Source organism: Lasiodiplodia theobromae (genome assembly GCF_012971845.1).
Source record: "Lasiodiplodia theobromae strain AM2As chromosome Unknown scaffold_14, whole genome shotgun sequence".
NCBI lineage: Eukaryota > Fungi > Ascomycota > Dothideomycetes > Botryosphaeriales > Botryosphaeriaceae > Lasiodiplodia > Lasiodiplodia theobromae.
This window is the reverse complement of record NW_023336344.1, coordinates 690,052-709,477: the sequence shown is the minus strand read 5'-3', so window position 1 is coordinate 709,477 and position 19,426 is coordinate 690,052. Positions and strand designations below refer to the sequence as shown.

The 19,426-nt window shown below is 56.9% G+C and overlaps 7 protein-coding genes across 7 annotated transcripts; 3 read left to right on the top strand and 4 right to left on the bottom strand.

The window, feature by feature from the left end:
* Nucleotides 1-94: 94 nt before the first annotated feature.
* On the bottom strand, nucleotides 95-1,158 carry LTHEOB_5259 (uncharacterized protein; the record flags this gene model as incomplete). Its single annotated transcript, XM_035514384.1, has 3 exons — nucleotides 95-168; nucleotides 364-763; nucleotides 817-1,158. The coding sequence occupies 3 exons, from the start codon at nucleotides 1,156-1,158 to the stop codon at nucleotides 95-97; spliced, it is 816 nt and encodes a 271-aa protein (XP_035374127.1).
* Nucleotides 1,159-3,448: 2,290 nt separating this feature from the next.
* Nucleotides 3,449-4,111, bottom strand: LTHEOB_5258 (uncharacterized protein; the record flags this gene model as incomplete). Its single annotated transcript, XM_035514383.1, has 1 exon — nucleotides 3,449-4,111. The coding sequence occupies one exon, from the start codon at nucleotides 4,109-4,111 to the stop codon at nucleotides 3,449-3,451; it is 663 nt and encodes a 220-aa protein (XP_035374126.1).
* Nucleotides 4,112-4,329: 218 nt separating this feature from the next.
* On the top strand, nucleotides 4,330-7,167 carry LTHEOB_5257 (DsDNA-dependent ATPAse protein; the record flags this gene model as incomplete). Its single annotated transcript, XM_035514382.1, has 1 exon — nucleotides 4,330-7,167. One exon carries the CDS (start codon nucleotides 4,330-4,332, stop codon nucleotides 7,165-7,167), a length of 2,838 nt encoding a protein of 945 aa, XP_035374125.1.
* Nucleotides 7,168-8,093: 926 nt separating this feature from the next.
* LTHEOB_5256 (Pectinesterase catalytic) lies at nucleotides 8,094-9,071 on the bottom strand (the record flags this gene model as incomplete). The annotated part of the gene is made up of 1 exon (XM_035514381.1): nucleotides 8,094-9,071. The coding sequence occupies one exon, from the start codon at nucleotides 9,069-9,071 to the stop codon at nucleotides 8,094-8,096; it is 978 nt and encodes a 325-aa protein (XP_035374124.1).
* Nucleotides 9,072-9,884: 813 nt separating this feature from the next.
* Nucleotides 9,885-11,489, bottom strand: LTHEOB_5255 (S-adenosylmethionine synthase; the record flags this gene model as incomplete). Its single annotated transcript, XM_035514380.1, has 1 exon — nucleotides 9,885-11,489. The coding sequence occupies one exon, from the start codon at nucleotides 11,487-11,489 to the stop codon at nucleotides 9,885-9,887; it is 1,605 nt and encodes a 534-aa protein (XP_035374123.1).
* A 753-nt stretch (nucleotides 11,490-12,242) lies between these two features.
* On the top strand, nucleotides 12,243-14,504 carry LTHEOB_5254 (Het domain protein; the record flags this gene model as incomplete). The annotated part of the gene is made up of 1 exon (XM_035514379.1): nucleotides 12,243-14,504. The coding sequence occupies one exon, from the start codon at nucleotides 12,243-12,245 to the stop codon at nucleotides 14,502-14,504; it is 2,262 nt and encodes a 753-aa protein (XP_035374122.1).
* A 1,617-nt stretch (nucleotides 14,505-16,121) lies between these two features.
* LTHEOB_5253 (Flavin-binding monooxygenase-like protein) lies at nucleotides 16,122-18,410 on the top strand (the record flags this gene model as incomplete). Its single annotated transcript, XM_035514378.1, has 1 exon — nucleotides 16,122-18,410. The coding sequence occupies one exon, from the start codon at nucleotides 16,122-16,124 to the stop codon at nucleotides 18,408-18,410; it is 2,289 nt and encodes a 762-aa protein (XP_035374121.1).
* Nucleotides 18,411-19,426: the final 1,016 nt, after the last annotated feature.

Sequence of the window (19,426 nt, the reverse complement as noted above, 5' to 3'; positions counted from 1 at the left end):
ATTACATTTGAGGAGCACTTTCAAACAGCTTTCGATCATCTATGTAATCTTCAACTAATACAGATTCATCTATCGAGTTTAGATTTAAAGGAAACTAATAACAGAGCTTTCCCTTGTCCATGTAATCAGTAAATATCAATACCGTAGCAACCTCGATAAAAAACCCAGCTTCACACTCATCAGCACTGCAACACGAGATCCGAAACCCCCATCAAACCCCCACCCCCCTCCACCGCGCCCAAACAGGCAAACAATACACCACCGCCACCCACCCGCACCACCCCCGCCACGTCCCCTTATCCCACTCCACCCCCCTCGCCGACACCGCTCGCCCACCCAACACTATCCCGGCCCCCAACACACCTATCCACCCCGTGCCCCAGAAATTGCAGCAAGCAGTGCTCGCGCCGACGAAGCCCGCCGCGATGCTCCACCGCGCGCGCGCCTCGCCGATGGCCAGCGGCATCGACGGGCGGCCCTTCGCGGCGTCGCCGGGCAGGTCGGGCAGGTCTTGCGTTGTGATGGTCAGGAAGATGGCGAGGGAGAGGAGGAGGAGCCAGGTGTAGAAGCGCGGGATGAGGGGGGTGGTGATGGTGAGGTGATCGGGGCCGAGGGGGAGGGTGTAGGTGTGGAGGGGGAGAGGGAGGGGGGCAGAGATGCGCGCGGCGACGGCGGCGGCGCTGGCGGAGTAGGTGGAGATGCCGAGGGCGTTGATGAGGGTGCGGATGAGGTAGTGGGATTCGGAGGCGGCGAGGTCGTTGTACTGTGGGGAGAGGTGTTAGTGGGGTGGAGGTGGGGGTTGTGTTGGTGGCTTACGATCCAGGTCAGGATGAAGAAGACTAGTGTTTCAAGAGTGGTGCCGAGGAGGACGCTCTTGATTATTGTGGCGGGTATGGCGGCCATCAAGAGATGGCGTGCTGCTGCCTCGCTGATGCGGCCGGATGGGATTGGGCGCCATGGCTTGTTGACGGCGTCCTCGACGGCAGATCCCGGTTGGCGTTGGTTACTGAGGTCGAAGACCAACAGTTCCATCCAAGTGGAAAGTATGACCAGTGGAAGCCGGCGGAGGATGGCGTAGTAATCGGGCGAGTCGTTCGTCGTGAGCAGCGGCCCTGATAGTGTGGTGGCGAGTCCAAAGACAGTTGCGGGCAGGATCATCGTCTTGATGTTGCTGCGTGTGAAGAGCCACAGTGTGTATGCGTGGTATGCCAGTGACCTGGACGGCTCTTTCTGTTGAAGATATCAGCTATCTTTGTCGGGAAGTATACGACTTTCTGGTGACACTCACTGTGCTTGATTCTATTAGAAGTTCTTCAACTCCCTCAGGTTCTTCTGAATGGTCTCCATCTACTGGGCGAAGTCGGTGACGAGCACCTAGTCGCTGTCGACGATTCCGTTGAAGCTGCGTTCGCCGTGGAACAGGTCTGTCATGATGTCTCTGTTGAAGCCCATGTTGATCTCCTCGCGCCTCCTTGACCATCTCCATCTTCAGTGCGTCCGGGAGCCTTCTTGGTAGAGATGGAGGGTAAAACTGAGACCGTGAAAAAGAGCTTTGAAACTGGATAGTCGGGTCCTTGAGTGGAAAGAGCAGCTACAGCCTTGAATCTATCGAACGGTGCATTTGAATATATAACCTTGTCTCACACACAAACCTTCACACACACGCAAACGTTGATCCAGGCTGCTCCATGGGGCGGAGCTCAGGCCTTGCGTCTGTCACTGACATGGTGTACTAACTGGCTGTGCAAAAGCAAGCTCTTGATTGGTGCGTTACACTACCTCTTTCACCCTCAGGATGGCCTACATAGCGGCGTGGCGCAGTGGGCGAGGCGAAGTTTGCGTATGCACCGAATCCAGAAGGATGAAGCCGTAAGCACTATTTCCCTAGATCCAGCCCAAAAATCTACTTTTACAGCTCAGGGTTTGGCTCACAAATGCCCTTAAGTTTCCCTTTTCGTTTTAGGGAAAAAAGATTTCAAATTATCATCCTTGACTCGAAGGCATACGCAGGCCCTATGTAGGGATACCAATAATAGCCGACACCGACCATTGAGGACTGCGCTCGTCAGTAATTACGATGCGATCATACGCTACTTTTTCATTCAGCATGTAAAGACCAGCATCTAAATGTACCGCCTCCGCGTTGTCAAATGGGAGGTTATCATCTCGCATTCCCGTAGTTGAGCCAGCAATGTTTCACATGAGGCATTTCTTTTGCGCATGTTCTTACGCATCGAATGAGCAAAGTCTTTCTGTAAAGAAGATACCGGCGCGGCCTCCGAAACTTAGCCCCCGTGATAGGCATTCGGGATACCGGAACGGGACACAAGAAAGAACAGATCAGGCAGAACTCGGGGCCACAAAAGGAAGATGCTATTTGCTGCGTAAGCAAAAAATGGGCCTTGCATCATAAAATTTCGAACTGATCCCCACCCAATCAGTTAAAAAATCGGTGGTGTAGCCGCAATCAAGATTCTCCCTATCTACCCCGCTTCCTTCCCGCTCCCGCTTTCAGCCTCAGTAACATGGACCCCAGTGGGCCCTACGCGGCTTAGCACACCGCCGGCGATGGACCAAAGTACAGTAGCTTGGGGCTACTTCAGCAAGCTCTGGATATGGCAAGCCGAGCGGATAATTTGCTAGACGAATGAGATTGGGTTCTTATGGCCCCATCCTGCAACCATCTGCACTGATACCCTTCTTCCTTGCTCGAGCGGTACGGAACTAGCCGGATAGGCGTAAATGAATCACGTCGCGTGGTTAATCACAATAGTGGTGGCTGCAGCAGGTGACAGAGCGATGTTGCTATCCATGGATATGGATGAAGGGTGTCGTCTCCGCAGCAGGCTGCACAATAGTCTTCATAGAAAAGAGTCATGAGCTGCTGATCCATGTAATGCCAGGCTTCCATTTGCTGGGACTCTGTATGACGTGCATCTCCGTTTGAAGCACGAGGAGCCGCATGAGGTCCCTTTAAAACGGCCCTAGCGCTAACCGAAGACGGTAGTAGTAGCGGTGGAAACCCTAGATAGGCCAAGGATGAATCCTTTTGGACCCCACACAGTGGAGATCAAGGATGATGACGGCACAGCCTCTTGATTAACCAGATGGGTGTGCCAAGCAGAAAGATGGATTTTGCCGCGGGCAGCACTTTCCGAATACGGGCAGTTTCAAACTTCTAAGACCAGAATAGAATCGAAGCCTTATCTTGGCTGAAGCGATGGCTTGGAGAAGCTCCTACGAGGCGCATTTACGATGTCAAATAATCTTCATGCTTTCCAAGAAAAAGGCAGCCAGAGAGTCTCCTTGAAGTCCTGTAGACTTTAGGCCTTCAGCGATATCTCCAAGGCTTTGGACCTCTTGGATCCCACAGGGTAGGACAAGCGATGTCATGGGCACCGTGGCTGAAGCGCGTTCCTGAATTGCTTGCCATCGCATTGACTGGACCTCAAGTCAGCATAGGTACGTGTTGCGGCCAGCACAGGAAATGGACCTTGAGTTCGTCGACAAAAGTGCGCACGGCAGTGGCCTCGCCCTCAGCGAACACGCTGCCCGGATATCCAGGTTTCGAAAAGCCACCGAGGCCAAGCTCCTTGGAAAGCTGCACGATGGCACGGCGCTTACTGGTAGCTAGCAAATGATGCATCCATAGAACCACGCGCAAAGCTTGGTCTTGGGAGGCGTTGGGGCTTGCCTGCTGCCCAGCGCGCTGTGCGTCGTCCTGGGCGGACGCGTTGAAATCGTCCAGAGTCTGGCGGAAATCGCCAATAATAAGGTCGACGCACTCTATACCAGGCTCCTGCCTATCTACAATGTCTCGCAGGTGAGCGCGCAACTGTCTCCTGCTATCGTTCGAAACGTCGGATCCAAAGGAGAGAAAAACCTGGGGGCCAGAAGACGCCGGGTAGGTTTTGGGTGAGAGAACGAAGGACAACGAGTGAGCAGGATCGAGACGGACCTCGAGTTCGAAGTCGTCATCCTGACTTTTTGGATGCTTGATGATTTGCAGCTCTTCAGGGTACATGCTCTCCAGTAACGTGACTTCGTTCAATTGCCGTTCACGATTTTCGGCAGTTGTCGCATCAGTGATTCCATTATCCTGCCCGGCCATCTTGAGCGAGGCACACACCAAGGTTGGCGTCAAGATCAGATATGCGCTTCGTGGTGGTGTTGAAGAAATTCGGTAGTGTCGGGTTTGGAGGGGTGGGTCTGGAGTGACGCAAGAGAAGCGAGCCGAGACGCGCCTGCCTGCATTCCGCGCTATCGCGTCGCCACCTGACCGCGTTCCAGTAAACACCAACGACGCGACAACTTCAATGCATCACCACCATGCTCAACAAGCCTTTCAAACCTCCGTCGCTGATCCGCAAACCCTCCGAGAACCAGTCCGCACCGCGTCCTCCTGCAGATCCGCCTTCTGAGCCGCCTTCCAAGAAACGCCGCATCTCCCACGACAATGACGATCCACCAAAGCCGTCGCCTGCACCAGTCACCGTGCGCAAGCCCCTTCTGCAAGTCGTGAACCCTGCTCGAGCCGATACAATTCCGAAAAACCTGGGAGACTCTGCTGAGGCTCACTACGCGGTTCTATGGCGCAAGCCCACGGCAAAGAAGCACAAAACGTGGGATGGAGACGCTATACTCTGCGTATCAAATGGCTATGCCCAGCTTCAGGATACATCTGGCCGACCTATGGGCAAAACAATGTGGTCGAAACCTTTGGAACCCGGCTCAACGCTTTCGGTTGGTGGCAAGGAACTGGAAATTGACGCTGTCATATCAAAGCCGGACTTCTCCGCGGGGAAACCTCCCCAGAGCAACAATACTCCCGTCCAACATAAGCCCACGATAGTCCAGTCAGCCAACAAGAAGCCTTTACTTACAGTAAAGGCCACCCAGGTCCAGAAGCCTGCGGTCAAACCAACGGGGAAGCCAGACGTCGGTTCAGTCTCAACGCAAAGCCGTCCTCTAACCTCCAAATTCAAGAATCCGCTTTTAACGTCCACCACTTTACCCAAGCAGACAAACACGGCAATACCTCAACCGCGGCATGACCCCAACGCTCTCGGCGCTCTCGTCATGAGACGTCCAATGCCCATGGACATTCCCAAGGGCAAGCAAGTAGTTGACGTCGTGGTTGATCCAGTCCTCTCCAAGCACCTCCGCGATCACCAACGCCAAGGCGTCCGGTTTCTCTACGACTGCGTCATGGGTCTTGGTGCTTACAATGGCCGAGGTGTCATCCTGGCTGATGAGATGGGCCTTGGCAAAACATTGCAGACCATCACTCTAGTATGGACATTGCTGAAACAGAACTTCGTTTACGAAGACCCGCCGGTGGTGAAGAAAGCCATCGTCGTTTGCCCAGCTGGCGTTGTTGGTAATTGGCGCAGAGAGTTCCGCAAGTGGCTTGGAAACGAGCGGCTCGGTGTCTTTGTTGCCGACGAATCCAAGAAACGGCTGACGGACTTTACTCGAGGCAAATGTTACCATGTCATGATCATCGGGTACGAGAAGCTGCTCAAGTCCCATGAGGATATCAAGGAGCAATGCAACGTCGACTTGATTGTCTTAGACGAAGGCCACAAGCTCAAGGCGGCCAAAGGCAAGACGGCCCAAGCAATTCGTGATCTCGGCACCGATAGAATTGTCTTACTGTCAGGCACTCCATTCTCCAACAATCTGCTCGAGTTCCATGCCGTTGCTGATCTGGTCAACCCCGGTGTCTTCGGAAAGTTGAATGCCTTCAAACGCGAATTCGAAGGTCCGATTGTGCGCGGTCAGCAACCTGACGCCACGGCTAAAGAGAGGGAAAAAGGAACTGAGCGATACGAGGAGCTTGACAAGTTATCCAAGCAGTTCATGCTTAGGAGAACCGCTGATATCCTCGCCAAGTATCTACCACCGAAGACTGAGCACGTTCTCCTGTGCCGCCCGACAACAGCCCAAGCACAGGTCTATCGCAGCGTGCTTGCATCTCCTGCGTTTGGTGCTGCACTGGGAAGCAATGAGAACGCACTTCAACTCATCAACATCCTCAAGCAAGTCTGCAATAGCCCAAAGCTCCTGTCTTCCACGAAGAAGGATGAAACCCCAAACCCACTCATGACATCTATACTAGAGGCGATCCCATCCAAACTCCTCAACAGCAAAGCCAGCGCAAAATTCCACGTCCTCGACGGCCTCCTCCACCGCATCCGCACGACAACCGACGAGAAAGTCGTCATCGTCTCCCACTACACCTCCACCCTCAACATCCTCGAGGACATGCTCCGCGCCCTCTCGTACTCCTGCCTCCGCGTCGACGGCTCCACCCCGTCCAACAAGCGCCAAGAACTGATCAACAAGTTCAACACCTCGTCCGCAGACCGGTGCTTCGCCTTCCTCCTCTCGGCCAAGGCCGGCGGCGTCGGCATCAACCTCGTCGGCGCCTCGCGGCTCGTCCTCTACGACATCGACTGGAACCCGGCGCACGACCTGCAGGCCATGGCGCGCATCCACCGCGACGGGCAGAAGCGCCCCTGCCGCATCTATCGTTTGTTGACTATGGGCGCGCTCGACGAGAAGATCTTCCAGCGCCAGGTCACGAAGCAGGGGCTCGCGGACAGCGTGATCGATAGCAAGTCGTCGTCGGCTAGCTTTACGAGGGAGGAGCTGAGGGATTTGTTTACGCTGAATGAGGAGGGTGATGGCGGGTGTCAGACTCATAAGCTGATTTGCTGCCCCTGCGGCGGCCGCGGGAATGGAGGGGGTCTGGTCCCTGCTTCTGCTGCTGCAAGCGAGGACGGCGATGACGACGGCAAGGAGGAATCAGATGACGAGCTTCCGGAGGTACCGATGCTACTACGCGCGAGTCAAGTCGATATGGAGCAGCAGGAGAAGCGGTTGCGAGAGGGGCGGGCAGGGGCGGCCAACACGAAGAAGGAGAAGGCGAAGATGGTTTCGCTCATGCAATACGCTCATGTCGACACGGCCCTCATCACCAAGAAGTCAGCTGCCGATTCTTCAGCCGAGATGACGGGAGATGCCGCCGCCGACGAACAGCAGGAAGAGGAGGACGGTGCGGCCGTCGACTTCGAGGCTCTGATCGACGACGAGCCCCTCATGAATGTGATTAAGGAGGATGGCTCGAGGGTTAGGTTTGTGTTCTCGAAGACTTCGGCGTGATTGATCGGCTATTTTTTACGGGACGTGAATAGATTGTTTCGTGGTTGCTCGGTGTTCTGTGTTATCTATCCCCGAGCAGGGAGGGAGGGCTACATGTGGACAAGGCGGATACGGAACCTTCTTCTTCTTTTTATGTTTTAACCTTTCTAGCTATCGAAACCTAAAAAAAGAACTGCATACACGATCGATATCGATGTGCGATATACCCCCAAAAAGCACGTCTTTTAACCTTTGATCATCGGCCGAGTCGGACTGGATGAACGGCAGATGGTAGACAGCGGACGACGGCCACGGCAGTTGCGGTCTTACCGGAGATTGACGAGCAGCATCTGTTCAGCTCTCGGGGCTTTCCTTTTCTGTGCCTCCCCCCACACAGAATTGCGTCAACGCCTCTCACCCCTTGAATCTGCCTCTCATCGAGATTATCCATACTAGTATATCGAACAATTCCCGAACGTTGTGTTCCGCTTTTGCCGGGTCTGGCCAAAGCTTGTTTGAGACAAGAGATTGCAGCGGGAGGCAAGCGGTGGTCCGCGCGCTCGTGTTTGCGAAAGCTTAGCTTACGCGATGTTGTTGGGTTGGTAAGGCGCGCTGCCGTTGGTGAAGCTCTGGTACGGGTTACGGGCACGGGCGTGGTGGTGTGGTTGGTGGAATTTGTGCAGCTGGTTTTTTTTGCTGCTTCGTTCTCGGTCAGGGTCAATTGGGGCCCAGGAATGATGATGGTGAGGATGGTGAAGAATGGGAGGGAAAAAAAAGATGTTTGACCAGACGAAAGCATTGATTTTGGTTTTTGTACTGTACGTATGTATTGACAGCGAGAACGGGGTAAAATATCAACAATCAAGAAGTTATACACCACTCCCTCAGTCCAGAAGGCACTCCCTGCCTGCCCCCTTCAACCAATAACCACCCAATTCCTCACTCTCTTAGAAGTAAGAAGAATCAATCCAATCCGCATAATCGCTGCCCAACACATCCGACATCGACACGGGGCTGCTCAACTGCTTCGAGAAGCTCGCGCGGCCACTCGTCGACGCGCCATCACCCGAGTTGCTATACTCCGCAAACGTCACCTCATCCGTGCGGGTATCCGACGTGCTCCACACAGCCCATCCCGCCGCGTTGATGATGTCGCTCAGCTCCGTCTCCTGGAAGACCACGCGCGCGTAGTTGCGCCACGGGCGGCCGAGGTAGATAGCGCCAGAGCTGACGCTCGCACCGCTCGCCGCCGCGACGCTGCTGTTGTTGATGACGTAGTACGACGGGTTGCTGGAGCCATCGCGGCCGTTGGCCGTGACGTAGCCGACCGACGCGGAGGCCACGCGGATGTCGCAAGCCTCGAACCACGCAGCCGCCTCCTGGCCGAAGATGAAGTCGGTGGCGCCCTCGATGTAGGACTGGGCGTAGACCTGGTTGCCCTCCTGGGCGAGCAGCGTGTCTTGGAAGCCGGTGAGCTTGACGCCGTAGTAGCCGTGGTTGCCCGAGGCGTAGGCGGACAGCGCGACGGCTTGGGAACCCTTGCCGTACGTGTTTTCGACGTTGAGGTTGTAGATCTTGACGTTGCCCGTGTGCACGGCGAGCGTGGCGGTGCCGTCGTTGTTGAGGCCGTCGGCTTGGGATTTGCCGGCGGTGATGGTGACGGTGTTGCCCGAGTACGAGGCCGAGTCGGACTGGCCGTAGACGGTGAGGGCGCCGGAGAGTTGTGGGATCACGACTTGCTCCTTGTAGGTGCCCTCGTAGATGAAGATGACCTGCTCGGACGAGGAGGACGTCGACAAAGCGTCAACGGCGTCCTGGATGGTCGAGTATTTGCCTGACGAGCCGACGGTGAGGGCGCCCGAGGGGGGCGAGCTCAGGGCAAGCACCGGGCTTGCGATGGCGAGGATGGTGGCGAGGCTGGGCATGGTGTTGGGATGAAGGTTGTTTGTTTTTGGTAAAAACGATTGGAGAGGCGGACTGCAGGAACAAAAAAAGAGTGGATACTGGAGAGAAGGTAAGGAGGGAGAGGGCTGTTAAGAAGGCGCCTGGCCGGGAAATGCTCGCTGGGTGGATGCCAAATGATCACCGCCAGGCGGCTGAAGTTTATATACGGGATACGCATGGTGCGATGGACGGGGGGCTGGATTGGTGGATCCCATGCCCCGGACACTGCCCAGCGATTCCGCCCTGGTCTGTAAACATTGCTGTGTGTAAGAAGATGCGGTGTTTCATTAACACGCGGGCGAAGAGCTGCATCGGGAAAACACCGAGCGCGGACCTGAAACGCCAGAGTCGCATGCACCCCGCAAATAGAAGGGCGAGCCAAGCTTTCGCCTAGGGCTAGTTTCATATAGGGGATGAGCTTCAGTAGCTGTGTTTGGTGGATTATTCCGGCTATTACAGTTTGCGCCGACTGCACGTCGTTCACACGGTCCGAGGGCCGGCACTGCAGTCGATCCCCGGGGCGCATTGGTGCAACTTTCTACACGACCGGTCCGGCGAATTCAGGCGGGCCTCGGAGTTTGGGAGCGTCACTGCGTTGCTCCAAACAGGGACCACGCGGCCAGAGAGTTCTGGTGACGTGAGTGGAGAAGGCGTTTCATCCCTCCGTTTCTGTAACCATCCTGGTCCGATCACGGCCTCAGGAAACAAAACAGGTCAACAACCCGCCGAAAGAAAGAAAAAAAGACGTTTGGACCATGGAAAAAAGCTTGACGCGCGGCAGAAGCAATCCCCCGCTAACGGGACGCTGGTGGCACGCAGTATCTCCACCAGTGCTCCTCCTCGTCGGCCATCCTGAACACGTCCATGCCTCCTTCAACGCCGTCGGGCCCGACCGCCCAGATGCCGCTCTCGACCAGATCGATCCAGAGATCGAGCACGAGGACCAGGCTCGTGTGATGCGAATACGTGAACGCATTGTCGCCAAGCTGGAAGAGCGAGACGTATGCCTCAGACCCATGAGCCGCGCGCGTTTCGCCATACGTGCGCCAAGGATAGTCCCTGATCTCGCGGCCATCACCCGTCCGGGCCCAAGATTCCTCCTGGCCCCCGACGGGGAAGGGCGTCACGAGCTGCACGCCGTCCTGCCAGCCGGCGTGGTGCGATGCGCCGTCCAGGTACAGCCCGCCAAGCACCCCCGTGAGCGTCGAGTTGTACCACCCGTAGAAGTCTCCACCGTCGACGTCGTCGCGCACTCTCTCGTCCGATGGAAACAGGAGCACTGGCAGCGCCGAGACTTCTCCTCCGCTCGCCGCGTAAGACTCCGGCACCGGCGGCTCATCAGCCAATATCGATGCGATGGTCTCGTCCGTCGGGCATCTGAGGCCCGGCGCGATGTAGTCGAAGGGGCAGCCAAGGCTTTGAGTCAGGAGTTGTTGGCGGAAGCTGTGTCCGGGGACGGCGGCGGCGGCTGCGGCTACTGCACCACTATACGCTGTCTCGGAGATCATGCGTTGCCGGCGTCTGAGCTGACGTTGCTCGGTCTGGGCCTCCGCCGGCATGCGCTGCCAGATGGCTTGCACCAGGAGGTCGAGCTTGGCGACGGTGCTCTCGATGCCGCCGTTGATCTCCCACGCCATCTTGGCCCACGGCGGTGAGTGCGTCGGGAGCGTTTCAACCGCTGCTTCGAGCAGCCGCTCAGGCGACATGGCGACGTACTTGCCCGCCTCGATCGTGCCAAGGTACGTCCCCAGCGCCAGCTCCAGCGGAAACCAGTTCACGTCGTCGGACCGCACGTCCGCGTCCAGCCACGGGAAGAAATGCACCGACGTTTGGAACTTGTCGAACACCAGGCCGAACATGTCGCCGCTCACGTCCCACGCCGCCTCGTAGAGCAGCAGCGTGTACTCGCCCTCGTCGAAGTTGTCGAGGTGCGCGAACATGGTCGCCGGGTCCGCGAGGCCGGATAGCTCGTAGGTGAAGGCTAAGCCTTCCTCGGGCATCTGGGCGCGCTGCAGGAATTCCACCAAGCCCGGCGTGAGGCGCTCTTGGATTCGCTCGGCCTCGTGCTGGTGCTTGGCCCACCAAGTCGTCTTGTCCCGCGTTGCCGCATCTCTCCCGCTGCCGTTGTTATGGCCCTGCCAGCCCAGCTCGACGATGCGGTTGTGGAGCTGCGCGCACCGGTTCCAGTCGAGGACGGGCGGCGGCACGTTCGGCACGGCGAGGTCGTCGTACGGCGTCCATGGCTCGTCGTCGGAAAAGAGGCGCAGAACCAGACTGACGTAGGTTTCCACGCCGCGGTCGAAGGCGAATGCGACGAGTTTCACCCCGGCGAGGAGCGCGAAGCCGAGCAAGGCATGGCGGACGGCTGCCCAGTCGATGTCGGAAGCAGCCGGGCGCATGGCAAGAAGTTCATGTTGTAGAGTTCATGAAGAGTGGTGCTTGGGATTTGGCGGGTTATCGTCCAGAAGCTCACCTAGGACGAAGTCGGGATCGGACGCGTCCGATGTACCTCCGCCATGTCTACCGAGAGACTATCCGACGAAGAATCAAATGGTTCAAAACAATAATAGAGCCTGCTTTTTTTTCTACAATGTCAAATCTTTTCGATAGAAATTCTCCCTTAACGCTACATCGGAGTTCAGTAAGACGCTCAAAAACTTAGTATTCCTCGAGTACGTCCGTGCGCCCGGTGCTAAGAGTCCTGAAACAGACTATACCAACCTTCCTACTGTATTTACATGCTTCTTAGATAGCATTTTAACCTTCTAGAAAACTCAAAGTCTCAATTTCAACTCAATGGATAGATAACCGACTCACTCTGTATCGCACAATTCTCCTCACTCTCTTATTTCTTCAGGGTAAGCCCTACGGCTCACCCGACCTGTCAAGCGAGTCCGAAGCTTAGTAGAAGGTGCCTGCGGTTACAGAAATTTATGCAAACCCCAGGTTTATTGCTTGTCCATGCAGAACAGTGCCTTGGAAAAAAACAAACTGTGACTTTCGTTAAATGCCCTCATTTATTTTTCTTGTCCAAAGCCGTAAGCGTTCTCCATTAAAGAAACGAGCGCTATGCAGCCGTGATTAGTAAGAATTGATGATAAGCCCCCAACCTTCAGCCTTGTCACCTCATCCCAGCCCATTCAAACGCAAAAATGGACCACATACCGTCCCCTCTGGCAGGCGGAAACCCCGCGATCGATGTCCCTCTCAAATGCACTGGGACGATCCGCATCAACTGCGGACAGATAGCTCCCGAAGCAGCAGCAGACAGTTTCAGTTCTTTCCCTGAAGAGGTAGGCTGGAGCATTGAGCTGCTGCTGCTCGGAGACCTGCAGGACCGAAGCGGTGACGAAGCCATGGCGTTCATACAAGAATGGCTGTTCTTCGGGGTGCTCTATCACGTCCTCGGTGCCGCAGAAGTCCGGGTGCGACACGAGGACTTTATCCGCAAAGATGCCGTAGATGGAAGCTACTGGGTGACTACCGATTTATTACCGCAGTATATGGAAACGTGGAAAGCAGAGAAAGATACCAAGACTAGAGAACAGGCAGAGTCCCAGCTCTACGCCATCAGACGGATCCTACTAGAGTCCGCAGCCCACGTCAAGAGGCTCAATTTCATGTCCGCAACATCGGGCTTCCGCTGGCCGGGCAGCGACGAAATCATGCTCTCAATCCTGGTGCTCGGCAGCACTCTTGATTACACGCGCATGAACATATACAAGGACGTAGCCGAGCAACCCGACCACATCCTCCTTCGGACGGCGAGTTGGCTGATCCAGGACCGGCTGCTCGCCCGCGGCTGCTGTCCAAACCACGTGTCGATGCTCGAGCAAACTCTGACGCCAGCGACCGTGTACTACGCGTACCGGATGGACGCGCTGGAGCACAGCAAGGACCACTCGCGCTGCAGCGAGGAAACATGCATCGCCGACAACGTCGACGAGGGCACCTACATCACCCAGCACTACGACACCTGCGACGGACTCTGCGGGTCCGTGGAGCCCCCCATCGAGAAAGCCTTAGCCATCCTCGATGCCGGAGGATACCCACTCATATCGGTGCTGCCAGCCGTGCGGGCCATGGACGAAGCAGACGTCGACCTAGTCGCCGCCACGCCCGACATTCCGTACGTCGCCATCTCGCACGTCTGGGCCGACGGGCTCGGGAACCCGCACCGCAACAGCCTGCCGCGCTGCCAATTCTTCGCTCTGCGCGCCATGGTGCAGGTCTGCCTGTACGACAAGGACGGCCAACCCTCCCGCCTGCACAACGGCCGCCTACACTTCTGGCTCGACACCATCTGCGTCCCGCTCCGCCCACCACACCGCGGCAAAGCCATCAAGCTCATGGCGCGCACCTACACCGCCGCGACCCAAGTCCTCGTCCTGGACCGGCAGATCCGCCAGCTGACGTGGAAGCCGCCCTTCGCCGCGCAGCGCTACGAAGAGCACCTGATCCGCATCACCTGCTGCTCCTGGCTGCGCCGCCTCTGGACGTTCCAGGAAGGCGTCCTCGCCAAGCGCCTGTACTTCTGGTGCGATGACGGCGCCTGCGAGGTCGGCGTCTGGATACTCCAGCACATCCGCGACCGCTCGCGCGAGCTGTGGAACATTGTCGGCATGGAGGTCATCAACTTCAACCTGCTGATGCGGCGCCTCCTGCGCATCGACGGCGCTGAGCGCGTCGCGCACGTGTGGAGCGCGCTGCAGTGGCGCACCACCAGCCGCGCGGCTGATGAACTGATCTGCGTCGCTGCCCTGCTTGGTCTGGACCTGGGCCCGCTGGTCGACGCGCCGCCGGAACGGCGGATGGACGTGTTTCTCGAGCTGCAGCAGTTCTTCCCGCCGGGCATCATCTTTGCAAGTGGCCCGCGCCTCGAAGCGCCTGGTCGGCGATGGGCTCCCGCCTCATTCATGGCCTCTCAAGGGAACGAGTACGCCGTTTTGGACAGTGGAGCGCTACCCGCCTATTTTGACGAGCGCGGTTTGTTCGTCGAGTACCCGGGACTGCGCCTGCATGTCGCGCGTACGCCGCTCACGGCTCCGTGCCTGGTGCTGGACGAGGGGACGCGGTCGTGCTTCCAGCTCAGCTGGGCTGTGACGGACGATGAGCGGTTGCAGCAGCGGATCGGGGCGGCAGACGCGCAGGCGCTTATGGTTGTTTTGCATCGTCCGCCGGATGGCACGCGAGCTGATATTCCGGGAATCCTGGTCGCTGTGCGAGATACGGATGGTGAGGAGGGGTGTCTGTACGTCGATTACTGGTGCAATGTCAGGGTTTCGCAAGAACCGGCAGAGGCTTGGGAACAGAATTGGGCCATGTATTTGGATGAGTGCACTGGAACGTTTGACGAATACTTGTGTGCACGTTGCTCTTTGCTGGATTCAACGCAACAGTGGTGCATAGGATAGCGCGTGAGGAGTGCCTACCTAGTTTCGTTGACAGACGTTTAGACTGTGGCGGTTAGAGTTTATATGCTTTATTGTCCACGTTGTGTAGTTTTTCTCACCTTGGAGAGTGTTACGAGCCCCTGGGTATAGGACTTTGTAGCCGCAAGGGCAGAAGCGGCAGGATGGAATATCCCGCATGGGAATCTTGGGGACACGGCGCTGCCGTTGGCTGAGGCGAGAAGCTGAGAAGATTAACGGGTGATGGATTGAACTACCCGGAAGAAAGCACTAAATACCTACACCCCTGGTTGATCGTTCCTGCCAACAACGGGAACCCGGCGCACTAGAAGGCAGCAGCCAGCCCGCGCGGGAGGGGACCCGGGAAGTCGCACGCGAAGGCGTGGGCCAGAATCTACTACAAGGAAAGGACCTTTAAATATAGGCGAAGGGCAGTAAGCAGAATCTAGGACAGGAATAATAATGTTGCGCCAGCGGAACGTGGGATCCTTCCGCTGTCGGTAGTGCAGCTTGCAGCTCTGGCAGTCGCTAGCGCGCATATGATCCTCACTAATCGCTTGTCTGCACGGCTGAGCGCACCGCAGAGCCTTCAAAATCCCGTTGCTCATAAACATCGAACATTTCGTTGTCAGACAGACGTCGAAATACAGCAGGTGATTTGTGCGATCTCCGGGTTCTCCACACAAGCATCATGCTCGACGACCGCCCGGGATCTTCCTCGAGACCGTTGACAGGCCTCCCTGTTTCAATAGTACAACCATCCCATCGGACAAGCATCTGGATCATTCTATCGCATTTTCCATTATTTGCAAGTCACCATCACCGGTACAACTGCGATGGAGCTCACCAGGTATCCTCGGTACCACAGACCCACAATAAATCCTCCGCACTTCTGCCCGCTATCAACCGGGGGCGGAAGCCTTCCCTAAACTGTTCTCGAAAACAGCTCATCTTTCCCACCGTCTTTTTGCCACGCGATAGCGCTCGGCGACGCCTCCAACAGCCCCACAAAGCGCGATAAAGCTTATTCGCAGTTCAGCTGAGTGCTAGATTCATCCATGTTTCTAATTGGTCCCATTTTCTTCTGCTAAAATGCATTTCACCTCTTGTGGCTGCTCATGGCTTCCCCCTTTTCCTTTATCACATCCATCCAGCCACCACATAAAACACGGCGATTGCCCTTGCGTTTGTGGAGATGAATGCTTTTTCTGGGTCATTATTTTTCCTTCGTACATATTAAGATTCATGGTCATCCCACCCAAGCCTTTTTGAATTACATTTTATTTTATGCTACACTCTCTCTGACGTCGCATCAGAACTTTGTCCCAGGGTGTACCGCGTCACTGATTTGCCCACGCTGCATTTCAGACGACGTATATCTTTCTCACGCCTCAGATTGAAAGAAATCAACATTCGCGCGTGTCTGGCATCAATAATTACGCATTTCTCATGCGAAAATTCATCCGTCTCATCGCCTTAGCGACTGAACTTTAAAAATATCGGGACCTATTTACAGCCAAAGCCCACAACAACATCGTAGCGCAAAAAACGTCCACAAGATCATTACTACAGCATATCCCATACCGTCAAATCCAGACTCATCAAAGAAAGCCCCCAAAAATGCCCGACCCAACGCCCCTCGAAACCGTCGACCTCCTCATCGTCGGTGCCGGCTTCCACGGCCTCTCCCTCGCCGCAACCTACACCACCACGCACCCCTCCGCCTCCCTCCTCATCCTCGATGCGGCCCCCAGCATCGGTGGCGTCTGGGCCCAATCGCGCCTCTACCCGGGCCTCAAGACCAACAGCCAGGCCGGCCACTTCGAGTTCGCCGACTACCCCATGCTGGGAAACCCGCGCTATCCCGAAGTGCGCGCCGACGAGCACATCGCCGGCGACAGCGTAAGGCGGTATCTGAAGGACTATGCGGCGGAGAAGGGGTTGGTGGGGAGGGTGAGGTGTGGAAGGAAGGTGGTGGAGGCGGAGGACTTGGGGGCGGAGGGGTGGGTGGTTAGTGTTGAGGAGGGGGGGAAGAGGGAGGAGGAGGAGGAGAAGGGAGAGAAGAGGCCGCAAAGAATCCACGCCCGCATCCTCGTCCTGGCGACAGGCCTAACCAGCACCCCCAAGCCCCCCTCCTCCCTCCTCAAATGCGCCGACGCCGACACCTCCGCCTTCACCGGCCCCATCTACCACGTCCGCGACTTCGGGAAGCATTGTCCGTCGTCAGCTCCAGCCACCACGGACGAAAAGAAAAATGAAAAGAAGAAAACCATCCTCATCCTCTCCGCCAACAAGTCCGCCGCCGACTGCGCCCACCACCACGCCCACACCCTCGGCAACCGCGTCATCTGGCTGATCCGGCCCTCCGGCCACGGTCCCTGCTTCCTCGCGCCCGCCCGCGTCACGCCGCTCAAGCTGCTGTCCGAAGCGCTGATCACGACGCGCGCCGTCACGTTTCTCAATCCATGCATCTGGGCCGCTGCGAACCCCTCCTCCCCCTCTTGCCCCTCCCCCTCCCCCTCCCCCTCGCCTTCCTCCCCTTCGACCTCCCCCTCGACCTCGGCGTCCCGCTGGCAGCCGCCATCCTTCAACCACTTCGAACACCTCTGCCGCACCCTCCTCCACCGCACCCCGGCCGGCCGCGCCCTCGTCCGCGCCTTCCACGCGCAGCTCGTGCAGCGCAAGGGCGTCGAGGAGCCGCTGCGGCTGGACGCGCATCCGCAGACGGCGTTGCTCAAGCCGTGGCACGATGCGTTTTGGGTGGGGACGGGGCGGGGGTTGTTGAATTGGGGACCCGGGGCGCCGGATGTGTTTGAGTTGGTGAGGCGGGGGAAGATCGAGGTTAGGTTGGGGGAGGTGGTGGGGATGGAGGGGAGAACTGTGAGGTTGTCTGCGGGAGGGGATGGGCAAAAGGGGGAGGGGGGAGAAGAGGAGACGGTGGTGGAGGTGGATGAGGTGGTTTGTTCGGCGGGGTGGGAGTATAGGCCTAGTGTGCGGTTGGTGAGGGGGGGCGTGGATATTAGTGCGGAGTTGGGGGTGCCGGGTGCTGGCGGTCGGGAGGAGAAGGTCGTAGGGGAGGAAGACGAGGCAGCGCTGGTGGCGAGGGCAGACGAGGAGGTCCTGACCGCGTTGCCTGGACTTCGAGAGCAGCCGCCACAGGGACGCCCACCGCACCTGAGAAAGACTTCCGAACCAAAATACGGCACGGATCAACAGAGGAAAAAGACGCTAGACGGCGCGTACGCCCTCTACCGCTTCATGATCCCCCCGCGCCGCATCCACACCCGCACCCTCGCCTTCGCCGGCGTCGTCCGCACCCCCGTCACCGCCACCATCGCCGAGATGCAGGCACTCTGGCTCTGCGCTTTCTTTGACCACCGCCTGCCGCATCTGGAGCCCTCCACCATCCCCCCTTCGCCGTCGTCTCTGAAGCCTGACGCGGCGCCCTCGCCGAAACTGTCCACGCCGGCCGTCGAGAAAGGACCTGACGACGTCAAGCTGCATGACGATCAGCAGCAGCAGCGCGATATGCGAGAAATGAGTGCTCGCGTCAGGTACGACGCCATCCTGCACGCGCGGTACGGCGCCTGGCGCTACCCGGCCGGCTTTGGCGGCGTCCTGCCCGACTTCTTCTTCGACACGCTGCCGCTGTTCGACTTGATGCTGGCTGAGCTCGGGCTGCCGAGGTGGCGGAAGGGTGGTTTCGTTAAGGAGGTGTTTTCGTCATACGGGCCGCATGACTATAGGGGCTTGGTAGAGGAGTGGATGGAGTTGTGGAAGGATGAACGCGGTGGGGGACGAGTGGAGGAGGGTTGTGGGATGGGGACGGTTGTGGTGGTCTGTGTGGCCTTGGTGCTTTGGGTGGCGGTTACGGTATGGTTTATGGGGTGGGTGTGGAGTATGTGGTAAAGGGGCTGGAAAAGGTCCGAGTTGTCGGTGCTTCAAGTTGAGTTAGTGGTCACAAAACGAGATGATGCCTGTGACGGAGCTTACGGAAGTGCTCAATCTATTCTCTTGGGTTTCTCTGTGTCAACAGTAATTGTGTTCGCATTCCCAATTCCCACACTGCTCAGAACTCCCTTTGGCACGTATAATAAAACATAGAAAAATAGACAAAAGACATGAAATTAACGATAATTATGTTTTACTCTTGTCCACTCAGCATTTCAACTGGTCAGTCAAGCCACAGTTCCATCTTGAATCGAGGGGGTGAATCAGACCATCCGGCGGTGGTATATGAACTTCTATACTTCTCTCCAGACAGAGTTTGAGCTGGGTGTGTAAGCGAAAGATGGGAATGCCTGATTGTAGCCAGATTGATGCCTATACTGGCTGAGAAGGAAAATATCTTGGCATCTGCAGCCAGGGCGCCTAGGTGATTGAGGATGGTGGGTGGAGATGGCACGGCGGCACAGCAGGTTGGTAGTAGAAGAGATGGGTGGTATTCGCGATAGGGAAGCATACATTCCCCAACGATGTCGTGCGCCGCCATCATCGAGGCTTGAATAAATGATTATATCTTAGCTTGCTTACCCGACAGCCACAAGCGACCCGACTTTCCCCACCGCCCTTCCGTCTCTGTGTAACACGAAAGCGGGGTAAAATCTCTTCGTATCTTCGTCTTCTCTGAGTTGCATCAAATCCATCTCAACCTTCACGCATCAAAGTACTCAATCAGAGGTCTTTTCAGCATCAAGTTCACGTCCAAATACCGGTACATTGGCGAGCGACCTTCCAGAGCCAGTTTCCAACTCACATTCATTGCAGACTACCTTGCATAGCACTCTGTTTAGCCAGTCGTCCTCCAAAATGAGCAGAAACGCCGATTCATCAACTTTTGGGCCTACGCAGGACACGACCAACCCCGAGATCGACTCGTTGGATGCTCACGGCAAAACTCACGGCTCTGCGGAAGCAGATCAGGG